This window comes from Mustela nigripes, chromosome 8 (genome assembly GCF_022355385.1).
Source record: "Mustela nigripes isolate SB6536 chromosome 8, MUSNIG.SB6536, whole genome shotgun sequence".
Taxonomy (NCBI): Eukaryota; Metazoa; Chordata; class Mammalia; order Carnivora; family Mustelidae; genus Mustela; species Mustela nigripes.
In genome coordinates this window covers 29,293,419-29,307,922 of record NC_081564.1, presented here as the reverse complement: position 1 = coordinate 29,307,922, position 14,504 = coordinate 29,293,419, and the positions used below count along the sequence as shown (strand labels likewise).

The 14,504-nt window shown below is 60.1% G+C and overlaps 1 protein-coding gene across 8 annotated transcripts in view; it reads right to left on the bottom strand.

The window, feature by feature from the left end:
* Nucleotides 1–7,901: 7,901 nt before the first annotated feature.
* Nucleotides 7,902–14,504, bottom strand: part of TBX1 (T-box transcription factor 1) — an 11,485-nt gene continuing 4,882 nt past the window's right edge. For 7 of the 8 annotated variants that reach the window (XM_059409074.1, XM_059409076.1, XM_059409075.1 and 4 more), the window contains exons 3-9: nt 13,981–14,344; nt 11,900–12,001; nt 10,884–11,055; nt 10,126–10,281; nt 9,434–9,501; nt 9,248–9,348; nt 7,902–8,878 (exon numbers count right to left, since the gene is read on the bottom strand). In XM_059409074.1, the coding sequence (XP_059265057.1) occupies nt 8,391–8,878; nt 9,248–9,348; nt 9,434–9,501; nt 10,126–10,281; nt 10,884–11,055; nt 11,900–12,001; nt 13,981–14,344 (1,451 nt within the window). In that variant the 3' untranslated portion in view covers nt 7,902–8,390. Of the gene's footprint in view, nt 8,879–9,247; nt 9,349–9,433; nt 9,502–10,125; nt 10,282–10,883; nt 11,056–11,899; nt 12,002–13,980; nt 14,455–14,504 lie in introns of those variants that run through there. The other variant, XM_059409069.1, reaches the window with a different exon arrangement.

Below are 14,504 nucleotides of genomic sequence, written 5' to 3'. Positions count from 1 at the left end.
GGGGGGGGGGGCAACAATTCCTCATGAAATGCTCCTCCTTCTCCTTGTAGACTAGACAGATGTCAGGTGTCCGATGGGCAGACGGGGGGGGGGGGGACTGGATTCTGCCCAAGTCCGCAGCCACAGGGGAGAAGCCCACAGTGGCACACACCTTTCCCATCTATAACCTGCGAACCCGACTTCCCCCTTCCCTAGCTGGAGAAGTAAAGAACAAGAACCTGCTGTTTGCTAATCAGGAATAATAAATCTGATGGTCATTCCTCCACACGCTGCTCGGGTCAGTTCCAGGGGCAGAGAGCAAAGAGAGTGGAGGGGGGCAAGAGGAGAAAGGACACTAGAGTGGGCTCAGAAGAAAGGGGCTGGCAGGTTCTTTATATGTCGTAGGAGAACTTACATCCAGTAACAGTCACCCTCCTTCGGAGATGGTTGTGTGAACCGTGACAAAATTCCACCCCCGGAAACACCCTCCTACCTCTTGGCCAGCACCCCCTGCCACAGCCCCAGCACCCAGCGGTCTGTTCTCTTGTTCTGCAGCCTCGCTTCTTCCAGAACATGTGGAGACGGACTTCCACAGTATGGTGCCTCCCCTCTGGTCACCTGCAATTCTGCATTTGGGGTCCAGGGACTGGCTGCCCTGCTGAGAAATGGCTGCTTTCTCCCAGAGTGACCCTTGGGCCTGGGAGACCTGGTTCCTGAGTGGGGTATAGGCATCTGGACCCACCATCAAGGTGGTTTGCCTTTGTGGAGCCTGTCTCAAGCCCCTCGGCCCCCCAACCCTGGTAAGTCCTGCCAAGACCCTGGCCAGCAGAGTGACCGACATCTGTGGGAACATGCATTCTCCTAGAGCAGAAGCTGTATCTCAACCAATACTGTGTGGCCGCCACTTTGACAGGTGACCGGGTGAACATGTCACTCCATGCTCCCTACCTCACACCACAACTTTGCCTCCTCCAAAAGAGAGAGAGGGCTGGTGGGGGCCCTCCCAGAGCTAAGTGGCCCTCCTGGAGAGTCGGGACACCTAAATAAAGCTATACCAACAAAAGAGGGGCACAGGAACTAGCTGGACTGGCCAGGGCTCAAGTGCTTGGAGAAGCATCTTCCAGGAGTCCTAAACCCCACACCCAGGGCAGTCACCAGCAATCCCCAGGGTTTAAGACACACTGCTCAGGCTGGTGGGCTGGACGGCCTGCCTCATGGCTAAGTCTGGGTCCCTGGACACCAGAGAAGCTTGTAGAAAGAGCCTGGGGTGGACTCAGCCTGGGGCAAGAAGCACCAAGAGAGCAGCTCCAACCAGGAAGAACGCTCACTGGTCTAGCTGCTGCACAGCTATGTGGGGCTCCAAATACTTGGGGCTTGTGACTCTGTGATGTCTGGGCACAATCATTCTGTGCTGGGACTGTCCTTTGCACCAGAAAGTGCCTCCAAAGGAGACATCCAGAGTGTCTCTGGGCAGGCACTGCCCAATGGCCCCGCAGAATGAAATTTCCATGTTAAAAAACCCTGGTTTAGAGACAGGTTGGGACTCAGTCAATCCTAGATTAACAGAACAGCTCTTGTGGATTATGGATAGTCCAGGCTTTCTTTGTTTTTGTTTTTGTTTTTTAAGATTTTATTTATTTATTTGACAGAGAGCATAAGCAGGGGGAGTGGCACGTGGACAGAGAGGGAGAAGCAGACTCCCCACTGAGCAGGGAGAACCATCCAGGACTTGATCCTGGGACAGTGGGATTGTGACCTGAGCCAAAGGCAGACGTTTGACTGACTGAGCCACCCAGGTACCCCAGCCTTTCTTTAATTGTTAAATACGTATAAGCATACGTGAAAGATACAAATTCGCCATTTTAGCCATTTCAAGTGTCCAGTTCAGTGGCATTTAACACATTCACGGTGTTGAACAACCATCCCCAGCATCCACCTCCAGAGCGTTGTTATCTAAATACAACTCTGTCCCCACTAAACATGACCCCTCCATTCCCTCCTCCCCCAGCCCCTTGCATCCCCCTCTGATACCTTCTGTCTCCATAGATCTGACTCTTCTAGGGTATCTCATGTCAGTGGACTCCTATAGTTTGTGTCTGTCTTGTTTCACCAAGCATACTGTCCCCAAGGTCCATCCTTGTCACAAAGCACGTCAGAATCTCCTTCCTTTTTATGACCCCATAGGGTGCCACTGTATGGCCATCTCATATTTTTGTATGGCCATCCCATATTTTTGTCCATTCATCAGTCCATTGTTTTAAATTATTTTTGGGGGGCGCCTGGGTGGCTCAGTGGGTTAAAGCCTCTGCCTTCGGCTCAGGTCATGATCCCAGGGTCCTGGGATTGAGCCCCGCATCAGGCTCTCTGCTCAGTGGGAAGCCTGCTTCCTTCCCTCTCTCTCTCTGCCTGCCTCTCTGCCTAGTTGTGATCTCTGTCAAATAAATAAATAAAATCTTTAAAAATAAAAAATAATAATTTAAAATATTTTATTTATTTATTTGATAGAGAGAGATCACAAGTAGGCAGAGAGGCAGGCAGAGAGAGAGGGAAGAAGCAGCCTCCCTGCCGAGCAGAGAGCCCGATGTGGGGCTCGATCCCATGACCCTGAGATCATGACCTGAGCTGAAGGCAGAGGCTTTAACCCACTGAGCCACCCAGGCGCCCCCATCAGTCTGTTTTTATCCATGAGTTAGCTGATGACCCTTGGTCTGCTTGTACCCTGCTCTTGTGACTGATACGGCTACGGACACAGGTGTAAAGTGTGTAAGTAAAGTCCCTGCTTTCAGTTCTGCGGGAATCTACACCCAGAGTGGAACTACTGGGTCCTACGTAGTTTTAGGCTTACTTTTTTGAGGGACCTCCATTCTGTTTTCCACAGCAGCTGCACCGTTTTATACTCCCACCAACAACGCACGAGTGTCCCAAATTCTCTGCATCTTCACCCACATGTGTTCTGTTATCTGTGTGTGTGTGAGTGTGTGTTCATAGCAGCCATCTTAATGGGTACGAAGTCTCTCGTGGTTGATTTATTTATTTATTTATTTTTAAAATTTGTTTATTTGAGAGAGACAGAGCATGAGCAAGGGTGAGGAGGGAGAGGGAGAAGCAGACTCCCCGAGGAGTAGGGAGCCTGACATGGGCTCAATCCCGGGAGCATGAGATCACGACCCAAGCCGAAGGCAGACACCCAACCGACTGAGCCACCCAGGTGCCCCTCTCTTGTGGTTTCAACAAGTTTTTCATTCATCATAAATTATTTTCTGGGTGCGCATGTGATAGGATCTCTTTCTTCTGGAAACTTAAATTCTCACTGGGATGAGACAGCTGTGTGAGCAAGAGCTGGAAACTGGAGGGCACCCCAGCAGCAGGAGAAAGTCAGGATGGTGTTTCTGTCGAAGGGGGTCACAAACTGATGAGAAGGCCTTTTCCTTGGTGGCACAACCAGGAGCGGGGGCCCAGACCCTCACGTGTCCCCAGCACAGATCTTAGCGGTTAGGGCTGCTCTGTGAGCTGGGGGCAACACACGGGTGGCGGCCGCAGAGGCAGAGGGTTAGGCTCTGACTTGACGCAGCTGAAAGCTGAGAGATAAAGGATGTAGGCAATGTCATTCCTCTTTATAATTAAGAAGATAACTTAATTACCGGTATGAAGACCCAAGCTTCTCCCCCATGCGGGCTGCTTTTCCCAATACACCTTCAGTTCTGTTCCCAACACACAGACCTGGCGAGGGTAAAGCAGAAGTGCCTAGACTGCAAAGTCTCAGCTTGTGAACCCATCTGGTTTGAAGGAGCACAACAAGCAGCATAGGGAATCGAATTGAAGACGAGATTTGTGTGTTTTTTCAAATACAGAAAACGTGTGGGGCAGCCCAAGGAATTACCCCAGCCTCCCCTCCCAGGGCCAGGTTGCATGTGCGGCCATGTCATGCCTCCCCCCATCCCGCTCATGTCACGGTACAGAGGCAGGCTTGGGGGTGAGGGAGGCACGTGGGGATCAGGTTTGTACAGAGGCATCAGACGCGCCCAAATGGAGAAGCCTGGCCCTGCCCTCACCCGGGGACCTGTGAGACGGCACAGCCTCATTGGAACCCACACAGAGGATGAGAGGCTTGTCTCCGCTGCTTACACGGGCCTCTGAGACTTAACACTGCTCCCACGGGGCAGGGGTCAGTGCCCAGCATGAAGGGAAAACAGGCACAGGGCCTGTGGCCGCTGGGAGGTAGGGTCTCCCTGGCACCCAGCTCCAGGGGAGGCCACACTCCTGCTGCCACTGAAGGGGTTCCTTTTGTCCTAGAAGGAGCACCACGGGCCCCCATCCTCCCTCCATCTGCCTGCACGTGGCTCCCCGGGGCTGTGCCGGCTTTGCACTGCACCCCCTAGCAACTGTGGCCCCATGGAATTCTCTAGCGTGCACAACTGCTTTGATCTACAGCACACCTGGAGAGCAGTGCCTCGCGCTCACCCACCCTTCGTCATACGGGTCCCACACACTCTGTGGACTTCCCCCGCCAGAGGGAGAGGGGTGGCTGAGGCACCCCTCCCTGCCCCCCAACCAGGCTTTCTTTTCCTCTGCAACTCCTGGCTTGAGGTTCCACCAAACAGACTCCCCTCATCCCACGGCAGAATCTCAGTGTACTGCTCTGCCCCCCAGATGCTTCCCTGCGCAGGACATCATGTCACCAGCCCCTCCAGGAGGCCTCTCATCGGGGACCTGTGCCCACAACTGCCTGTGCCCTACAGCTCACCCGACATGCTTGTCTGGGACACTATCTCCTGGTCTCAGGAGAGCTGCATGGTGCTGCCAGCTTTACTTAGTGGCGGTATGGACGGGGGGCCTCCCATCCCAGAGCACCCCTACCCTGGCCGTGAGCCTGCGGAAGAGACCCTGTGGGGGGTGGGTTTGTCAGAGGCTGCATGTCCCAAGCCTTCCTAGGAGCTGGAGTGTTTACATCGAAGACAGAGGCTCTGGACTGGAGGAAGGCAGCACCTGCGGCTCCGGTTTGGTCTTCCTCCTCTCACAAGAGCAAGCTGGGCTGCTGGTGGTGGTGGGTGGGGGGATCCTGCACCACACTCCAGGGTCCTTGGCTTCCCTAGGTCCCTTATAGGGCACCCAGAGGGATGAAGAGGGGAATAGACAGGCTCCACCCCTCCTCTACTTAGTCAAGAGTTAACCTGTTTCCCTTGTGGGACAGCCATTGTTTTTTGAAGGGCTTCGAGGGTTAAGGAGTCGAGGGTCCCTGGACCCATCTCCGGGGTCCCTTCTAATCCAAGCTCTTGTCCTCTTGAGTCCTAGTAACTGGACACCTGGAGACAGGTGAAGGGAGCAGAATGGGACCTCTGGGCCAACTGAGGAATCCAGAGCAAGACTCTGAGGGGAGAGCCCACAAGGAAGCAGGTCGGAGAGGCCCAGAGCCCCCACACAGCGCAGCATGGCGCCTCATGGAAGTGGCAGGCCAGGTGCATCCACAGAGGAGCCCAAAGCAAGGACATAGAAGCTGCCAGGACAGTGGCTTTACAGGGAAGTCAAGGACAGTCTGGGGTAGTTGCCCCAGGGAATGTAAGCCCCACACAGCAGGCAGTGGCGACAGCCCTGGGAGAGCTCACGGGGTGCCCATGTCAGGAATGAGTGACTGAAAGTGGTCCTAGTGCCTTTCTGAAATGAGGGGCCTGAGCCACCCTTTCCTCACCGCCTCCCCAGGATGGAAGGTGGATGACGCAGCCTACTGAGCTGTTGCATGGCTGCCCGGAGGGACCAGTCCCACCTGCAGCTCCGAGTCTTACAGCATCCAACTTAAAGCCCTCGCAGGAAACTGGACGCTGGTCAGCAGTAAGAACCGCTGGGTGGGCGGCAGCGTGGTGAGCCTTGCAACACCCCAGAGAGGAAAGCAGCCAGCCTGGGTGTCCTGTGGCACAATCTCATCTATGGGCAGTTCTTAAGGAAGGCAAACTCATCTATGGGGGCAGAGGAGAGAAAACCATGCCTGCATGAGGGGCTGTTTCCCAGTGTAGGGGAGCCCTCACCTGTAGCGTCGAGAGAGCTGACCTGCCGCTTCTGTGCTGTCTAGCACTCAGAATGCACCCAGGGAGGAACTGAATGTTTCATTTTATTCTATTTTTGTTCATTAACATGGAAGCAGCCTGCCACAGCCAGCAGCCACCGTGTTGGACAGCAGCAGCAGCAGCAGCAGCTTTCCATCTCGAGTGGGTGATGACTTGGAGCTGGTGCATATGCGGGAGCTGGCAAGCCGCACACCGGGGACTGTGTGCTCAGCCGCACCCTCCCGCTGCAAATGCCCGGCCCCATTGTCAGTTCAGATGGGAGCTTCCGCTCCCTATAGCTTTAAACAGAACCAAAACAGAGACCTTTCCAACTGTGGTTCTCAATCCCTGACCCTCTCTGTGGCAGAATGTAAAGTATAAAGAGGAAGAGGGTGCCTGGGAGCGGAGGCCAGCCCCTGCAGGGGAGACTAGCTCTGTGGGCCACAGCCCATCATTCCTGCAGGCTTCCCCAGACAAGAATGCAGGGTGCATTTGTGGTACAAATGGGAAACAGGCTGCACGAGTGGGGAGCCCAATGGTGCGTGTGTGGCTCACCCAGGGGGAGGTCTGCAGTGAGGGGTTATGCCCATAGGGGATGGACGTCCAGAGCTGTCCCTACGAGTCCCTGAAGCCATGTCTACAGACCACTGGCCGCTGGCCAGCCCACTGGCCACCCAAACAAGTCTTCACGCCCTGGCACTAGATGGACTCTGAAGCTTTGGCGGACCCTGGCTCCAGGGCTCACTCCTCAGCAGCCTAGTCACCCCCCTCCCTTCATAGACCTGCCTCATGGAAATGCTTCCTGCTGTCCAACTCCTAAGTCTTGGGTCACCTCATGCCACCGGGGTGAACACATTCAGGGAAGAAAGTGTCCCATCTAGGATAGACATGGGGAAATGCTTGGCCGGGCTGGGGAGAGGTGGCCACTGTCATGTGGCAGCAACTGCCACAGACATCCTGGGACAGACACAGAAAGGGGATAGAACCTCAGCCACTTGCATTTCCCGTCCATCTTGTGTCCAAATTAGCAGCCTTGACGTTGACCGGTTGTCAGCTTTTCCTGCCTGGACTCAGGAAGGGAGGGATCAAAGGGTTCCTCTGGCCCCATCCCTGGTGTTGAGTTAATGGGGAGCGGTCCCTCACCACCTGGCCTGGGAAAAATGCTTCATAGACAGGTTTCAAGATGACTCATGACCACTGTCATTGTGCCCCCTGCCCAGGTCACTCCGTGGGGACATTCACAGGGAGCAAAGTCAATAAACAGGGGAAAACGCGGGCCTGGGCTAGGGCCAGCCAGGGGAAATGCTAGAACAGCAGAACTGCCTGTTTTTGTCTTTCTGCCATCAGTCAGAACTTCTCCCCTTCCCAGCCCCCAACGGACAGTGTCCTGCCGCGATGGTTATTTCCCGCTCCGGTGGAAAAGCCCCCAGGACAGACATTGGTTCTGAAAACAGGCCAGGGCTGCCCGCCTAAATCCCAGAGGAGGGACAACTGCCTGCCTGTCAGAGTTAAGCAAAAGGGCCCTCTGCGCACCTGGGGCTGGGGCGGAGCCCCAGTCCGTTTGGCCTCGGGGAGGATGGGATGAAGCTGCAAGGTGGCAGTGGGGGCGGGGAGCCGGCGGGCAGGGCTGAAGGAGACCCTGGGAACGAACCCGGATGGGGCCACGGCAGAGGGGGCGGGGAGAGGACGGAGAGAGGCGTGGCCGGGAAGAGGCTCTGGAGCGGACCGGGAGGAGGCGCTCGGAAGGCACTGTAGGGACACCCGCTTCGCTTCGGCTTGTGGGACTGGAGCTGGGGAGACCCCGAAGCCCCCGAGTCGACCGGAGACGCTCTCCCCGACATCCTCCGTGAGGTCTAACTGGACACAAATAAATGGACACGCAGGCAACTTCCAAAAGAGGCGAAACCTTTATCAAGTCGGCGCCGGCGCGGTATCTACAGTATCTACAAATATCTACACGTATCTACACCGCCTGCAGACGGGCTCTCGGGTCGTCTACACTGCAACTGCCGGCCGGGCCGGGGGTTGGGGGTAGGGGGCGACGCGGTCTCGCGGAGAACAATAAATATCACTTCCTTCCGCCGCTGACCGGGCGCTTTGGCACTGGCGGGCGCGGACCCCGTGGCCCTCCGGGCTGGGGAGAGACCCGCGGTGGTTCCCAGGACTGGAGAACCAGATCCTTCGACAGCCTTGGGGCTAGAGAGTGGAGGACCCCGATGGCTTCGAGGCTGGGGAAGGGGAGACCCGCACTGGCTCCCGGGGCTGAAGGAACATGTTCTTGGACGGCCCTTGGGGCTGGGTGGACGGGGACCCCGACGGCCCTCGGGGCTGTGCGGGGACCCCGGGCGAGGAAGCAGCCGGCGGACGCCCGCATTATCTGGGGCAGTAGTCGTAGGAGCCGGGTGGCGCGGCCCCGGCCGACGAGTACATGTTGGCGGCGGCGGCGGCGGCAGCGGCGGCAGCGGCAGCGGCGGCGGCCGCCGGGCTCACAGCAGGGTGGTGGTGGTGCGGGTGCGCGTGCGCGTGCGGGTGGTAGCCGTGGCCCCGCAGGCCTGGCAGCGGGTAGGGCGTCGGCCGACTCTTGGCCCCGAGGTAATGGTCGTAGGCGGCGGCCGGGTACTTATAGGGGTGGTGGTGCAGCGGCTCGGACGCGCCGGGCGCCTCCAGGCGCAGCTCCGGGTGCGGAGGGCTGGGTCGGCCTCCGGGCGCACCGGGCAGCGGGACGAGGCCGCCGGCGCCGCCGGCCCCGGGCAGTGCGGGGCTCAGCACCCGTGCCAGCAGCTGCGGCGGGTGCGCCGGGTCCCCGAGGACGGCCGGTCCGCCCGCGTCGCGCTCGAATTCTCGCCGTGCCTCGGCCGCGTCTGCGGAGAGGGCCGAGGGGTGAGCGCGCCGGGTCAGGACCGCAGAGGGGACCCGCGAGCGCCCCGCCGCTCCTGGCGGGGAGGAGGCGCCAGCCCGCACTCGGGAGCTCCCCACCCCTTCTCGCCGAATCTGCGGGAGACCCGGGCCCTCCCAGGGGCCCGCGCCCCTCCGCGGCGGCAGGCGGGGCGGGCGGGGCGCAGCCGTCGGGCCGGGCGGGCGAGTGCGCGCTTGCCCGCCGCCACCGCCGTTGTGCAACCGGCGCGAAGGCCGCGAGCGCCCCTGCGGCGCGGGCGAGACCAGGCTCGGCCGTCTACCCGGGGCGGAGCGCGCGCAGGGCCACGGCCCGGATCCCCCGACCCTGGCCCTACCTTTCTCTGCGCCGTTGGGCTGCGTGGGGGAGGCCACCGGGTTCCGCGAGCGCGCGAAGGCGCTCATAAGCGGCAGCGCGCCGGGCCGGTGGTTCCGGGGCCTGCGGAGAGGGAGAAGGGCAGCGGGTCAGGAGGGCGCCCCCGCTAGGCTCCGGAGCAGTTACCGGCTCCTCAGAGGACACTCACCAGTCCTCCGGATCGCAATCTCGGAAGCCTTTGGCGAAAGGGTTGCTGGCGATCTTGAGCTGCGTGATCTGCAGGGCGGGAGATGGGGGGAGGGGCCGGCGGGCATTGAGCAAGTGGCTAGAGCCCCTGCGCTAGGGGTGGGGGCACCCCGGTAGGGTGGCTTGGAGGAGCCCCCTCCCCACAAGGGCCCTTTTATCCTCCCGGGACGAGAACCTCCCCACAATTAAATCCCTCACTGAGGTTGTCCCTCTGTCCTGCCAAATGGGGAAGCTCCTTTCTCGCTAAAGAACCCCTTTGTGGCCCCAAGTGATTAGGATGTAGACCCCTGTGTTCCTGGCTGGGATGAGAATGTGGTCACCTCCACCGCCCACCCTTCAATGTGTGTGTGTGGGGGGGGTGCCCTAGGAATTTGGGTAAACCGTGGATCAGGCCCCTGATGGGGAGTTTCCGGAATGGTTTGGAAAACAAACTTTCAGGCCGCAGTGACAGTTGCTGCTGGAGAGGTCAAGCTGATAGGAGGCTGGGCCAGCGGGCGGCAGAGGGGAGGACGCTGTCTGAGGCCCTTAAGGGTGGGAATCCATGGGTGTTGGGTTCCACCAGGACCTACAACCTTTGGGTCCAAACCTCTGTCCCCCAGGCAACTGGAAATTGCGACCCAAAACTATTGAATGTGCCCATCCCCAGGGCCTCACCCGATGGTTCTGGTAGGCAGTGACCGCAGTGAAGCGAGTCTCCTCAAACACAAAGGTTTTAAAGTTCTCCTCAGCATATTTTTCACTGTCTTTGCGTGGGTCCACATAGACAACGTGAAAGCGGGGCTGGTATCTGTGCATGGAGTTGAGAATAATCTGGAAGATAAGGTGGCAGGTTTGGAACTAGGAAATGGGCGAAAGTTCATAGGCCACGAACTCCCCAGAGAACCTGGACAATACTCTGAACTCCCCAGATGAGGTCGGGCCATGGGGCTCAAGCGGAGACTGCAATCAGCTGGGACCACCAGGAAAGACACTCCAAATGGCCAAAGATCAGGGTTTCGATCTTCTTTGCCTAGGTCCCAGAGAGAACTACTTCTGGCCTAAGGTGGGTAGGTGGGTGGGTGGATGGTAGGCGGCTGCAGGCCAGAGCTCAGCCCAGCAAGCAAGCAGCATCATCTGCCTGGATTCTGCAAAGCCACCGGCCACTACCCCTACACACAGCCCCATCCTTTCCAGTTAAAAAACTTCCAGCAAAACATCAGGAGTGGAGCGAAGGAAGCAAGGTGACACCCTCTCCCAGGCCTGAGGGCCACCAGGCCTGTGAGCCCCTGACCCAGAAGGGCCTACTCTCCTCAGCCTGTCCCTCATTCACACCCCAACCTGCCCAAGCTCTGGCCAACAGGGACTCTGGAGGCCCCCCACTGGGGGAGAGCACGAGCGCCCGTAGCCTGGGGAGGTGCAGGGGGACTGCTCACATGGCCGTTGTCATCCAGCAGGTTGTTGGTCAGCTTGAGCTTGTCGAAGGACACAATTTGCTTCATCCACTGGGCACCTTTGGCAGGCGAGTCAGGGTGGTAGTGTACGCGGCCTGGTGTGGCAGGGTCCGCCTTCCCGGCCACCAGCCAGGAGGAGCTGTGGAAAGCATACCTGGGGCAGCACCGGAACAGGGGGTCATGCTACGTGGGCTCAACCAAGAGGGCCTTGCTGAGTGAACCCCAAAAGTGCCTCTGATGAGTTTCCCCATTGTCAGTGAAATGGAGCCTTCAGCTGCCACACGGACTGGGAGCATTTCCGAGGGGTTTGTGAAGAAAACCGAAAACTCCCTCCGTCCCAACACACGAAAGGCTGCAGGAAGCCCGGCACCGAAGGAGGCGGCTGGGCTCTGGGCGCCACATTTCCACATTTCGCTGCATGCGGGTCTGCCCGCTCTGGGCCTCCTGGAGGTCTCCGAGTGGCCCCTGCACGGCCCGGATTTGGCGGCGCCGGCGGCCTCGGGCATAGGGCGGACCACAGTCTTTTTATTAATTGCTGTTAATTGTCCGGGCAGCTGAGGCCCGCCCTGCATAATCTCTGGCGGCCACCCCACCTTTCCTGCTCGGCTCCAGGGCCCAGCGTTCCCGGGGGATGGGGGAAGGGGACAAGGTACCCCAAGCTCACCTCGTGGGAGAAGATGAGAAAAAGGGCAGGGGCTGTGTGCGAGGGGCCTACTGGCCAGGGGCGGGGAAGCTGTCTCAGGCTGTAGGCCCCGTGGAGGAGCCCAGCCCTGGGGACCTCCTGAGGGGAGTTCCCAAGAGCCACTGGGGGTGGGGCATTCAGGTCGAGGGTCTGACAGGGCTAGGGAGGAAGCAGGTCAAGGGGAGCCGGTGGGACAGCCGGGCAGGTGCCGAGACTCCTTGGTCCCTTATGTCCTCATGGGCCGCCCTCAGAGGCAACAGCAGGCAGGCAGCAGCCGCTTCCCAGGGCACCCTCCCAGGTCCTGCTGGGCGCTCACCGGTAGCGCTTGTCATCCACTGGAACGAAGTCCATGAGGAGCATGTAGTCGGCCATGGGGTCCATGCCAAAGAGCTTCACTTGAAACGTGGGGAACATGCGCCTGGGGGGCAGCGAGGCCTCCGGTCACCTCGGGTTGGGGAAGGCAGGGCTGCCCCACCTTGACCAACCCTGGACCGGTAGCTTCCTGCTGGCCGCTGAGTTCAGCGGCCGGACCTGTCCACCTCCTCTCCTCTCCCTCAGCTACTCTAACCCAGCTAGGCCCCCTGCCCAGCCAAGGGCAAGCGGAGTGGCAGGGCAGCCCCCTGCCCCCTTTTTAGAGACCCAAAAATGGCTCACGAAGCACTAGAGCTGAGTCTCCGTGGCGCCCCAGCATGGTCTATGGCTGCTTCTGCCACATTTGCCTGCACAGAGCCGGCCTCTCATTTTCTAATTCTCGGCTGTCCGGTCTAGAGCTAGCCGCAGTCGGCAGTACCTGCTCAGCAAGACTCCCCAGACTCGGTCCCAGAGAGTCTCAATCCTCCACAGAGCCTCCCCCAGCTCTATCTAAGCGACGGATGTAAGCTCCCGGCTGGAACAAAGTGAAACCGGGGCCCTCTGTGTGGCTCCCAGGAGTCCCAGTCGCCCTTTCGGCTGGGTCTGCGGCTGCTCCCCAGTCCCTCCAGCAAGCTGAGGCCTCAAAGCCCACAGCCCCAACTCTTAGGCCCTGTCTCTGGCCCAGTGGTGGAGTCTCCCTACTTTCCTCAGGTATACACACAAATCCCAACCCTCCACTATAACCCCCCCACCCCGACTCAGCTACTCTGGGAGAATTTGGGCTTGTGCCCTTGTGGTCACCTAACTCTCCCCTCCCCTGTACTCTGACTCTATGACCCATCCAGGCTCTTGAAAGGACATTCCACAGCTCCTGGATGGGCCACGGCTGTAGGCCAGCCCCTGGGCCCTGGAGGACAGCATGAGGCTTGGCTCCTGCCTCCCCTTCCTACGACTTCCCTTCATAGGTAACTCATGCAGGCAGTGGGCAGAAAACAGAGGCCATGGAGCTGGGCCTCCTAGTCAGGCCTGCGACCCTCTACTCTGCAGGCTGGTGGGTGCTACAGAATGCTGGTTTCTGGGATGAAGCCTGGCCACCACCACGGCCCTTGCTGGGCTGGACCGGGCCAGAGGCTGGGGTGCCATCCTCATGGGACAGTAAGGAGGGCCTGCAGAAGACCCACAGAGCTGAAGCTGAGCACAGGCCCCAGGATCCCCAGGGAGGACAGCCTCGGGAGGGAAACAGAAACCGTGAGAAGGCTCTGCAAACAGGCCCTGAGCTCCCCTTGGCTGTGTGTTCGAAGAGCTGGTGTCTCCGTGTGTACATTAGACACAGCCCGGCACCCGCCTTTGTCTGCTGGTCAAATAGGTTGCATCGCAAAACTTGTTCCCCTTCTCTCTGGGCGCTTAGAGCAAATATAGGCCAATTGGAAGGCGGTGAGCCCCAGCAGCAGAGCCAGGCCCCACAATCACCCGAAATTTAGGCCCGAGAAAACTGGGTGAGGAAACTGGGTAGCAACTTCCAGGGGAGGGACCCTACTGTTTTTAAGGGTCTTAACTTTCTCCTAAACTTTTGCAGACAATTGTCCAGCTGCTCTGCTTTATCTAACCCGTGTAGACTGAACTGGGGAACTAAAGACGTGAATTTCCTTTGAGGTGGGATCCGCTGGAAGCCGGCTGGCTGGCGAGGCCGCTCAGGGGCAGCTGCCTAACCCTCTAGCCCCGTGTGCTCCGAGCCGGCCCTGGGCTTCCGGCTGCGGGCGCCTTGGGGCTGCGTGAGGAGCAAGCCGGTCCGCTGGGCTTCTCTCCACCGGCCTTCCGAGGCTGCCCGCGCCGTCCCCTGGCCCAGCTCCGTACGCCGGGCGGCTGTCGCCGGAGCCGGGACCGCAGAGAACCGAGAGCCAGCTCGCGCCTAGAGGGGTCCGCAGGTGGCGGGGCCGCGCCCCCACCCCGCTTGTCGGCCCCACTCGCGTGGATCGGACCGAGGCGCGCTGCCCGAGCCCGGGACCACGTGGGGAGGGTCGCGGGCAGTGAGGGGGGCACCCTGACCTGCCGGCCTTGGTGACGATCATCTCGGTGCCCAGCTGATTGAATTCGTCCCACAGCGCCTTCATCTCCAGCTGCACACTCACGCTGGCCACCTTCGCGTTCTTCTTCACTGGCGCCTTGGCGGCGGCCGCGCAGCTGGCCCCGGGGCCCTCGGGCTCGGCGGCGGCGCTGGTGGCGGCCCCGGCGGCCGGCGCGAACGGGTAGGCGTGCGGCGGCGGGCCCGGGGCGCCGGGGGCGGCGGCGGCGCACGGGTCGTAGCGCGGCGGCGGGGGCTCGCGCGGGCCGTACGGGTCGGCGCCCGGCGACGCGGCGCCCGGGAAGCCCCCCGCGGCCCCCAGGCTGCTCAGGCTGCTGGCCGTGAAGGCTGCAACGTCGCAGAAGTGCGAGAGCTGAGTGAGCCACGGGCTGGACACGGCGGAGATCATGACCCGCGGGCCGCCGCCGCCGCCGCCGCCCCGCCGCCGCCGAGGTGAGCGCTGCCCCGCGCCCCGGGCCGAGTGGCGGGCGCTGCGCTGCGCTGCGCC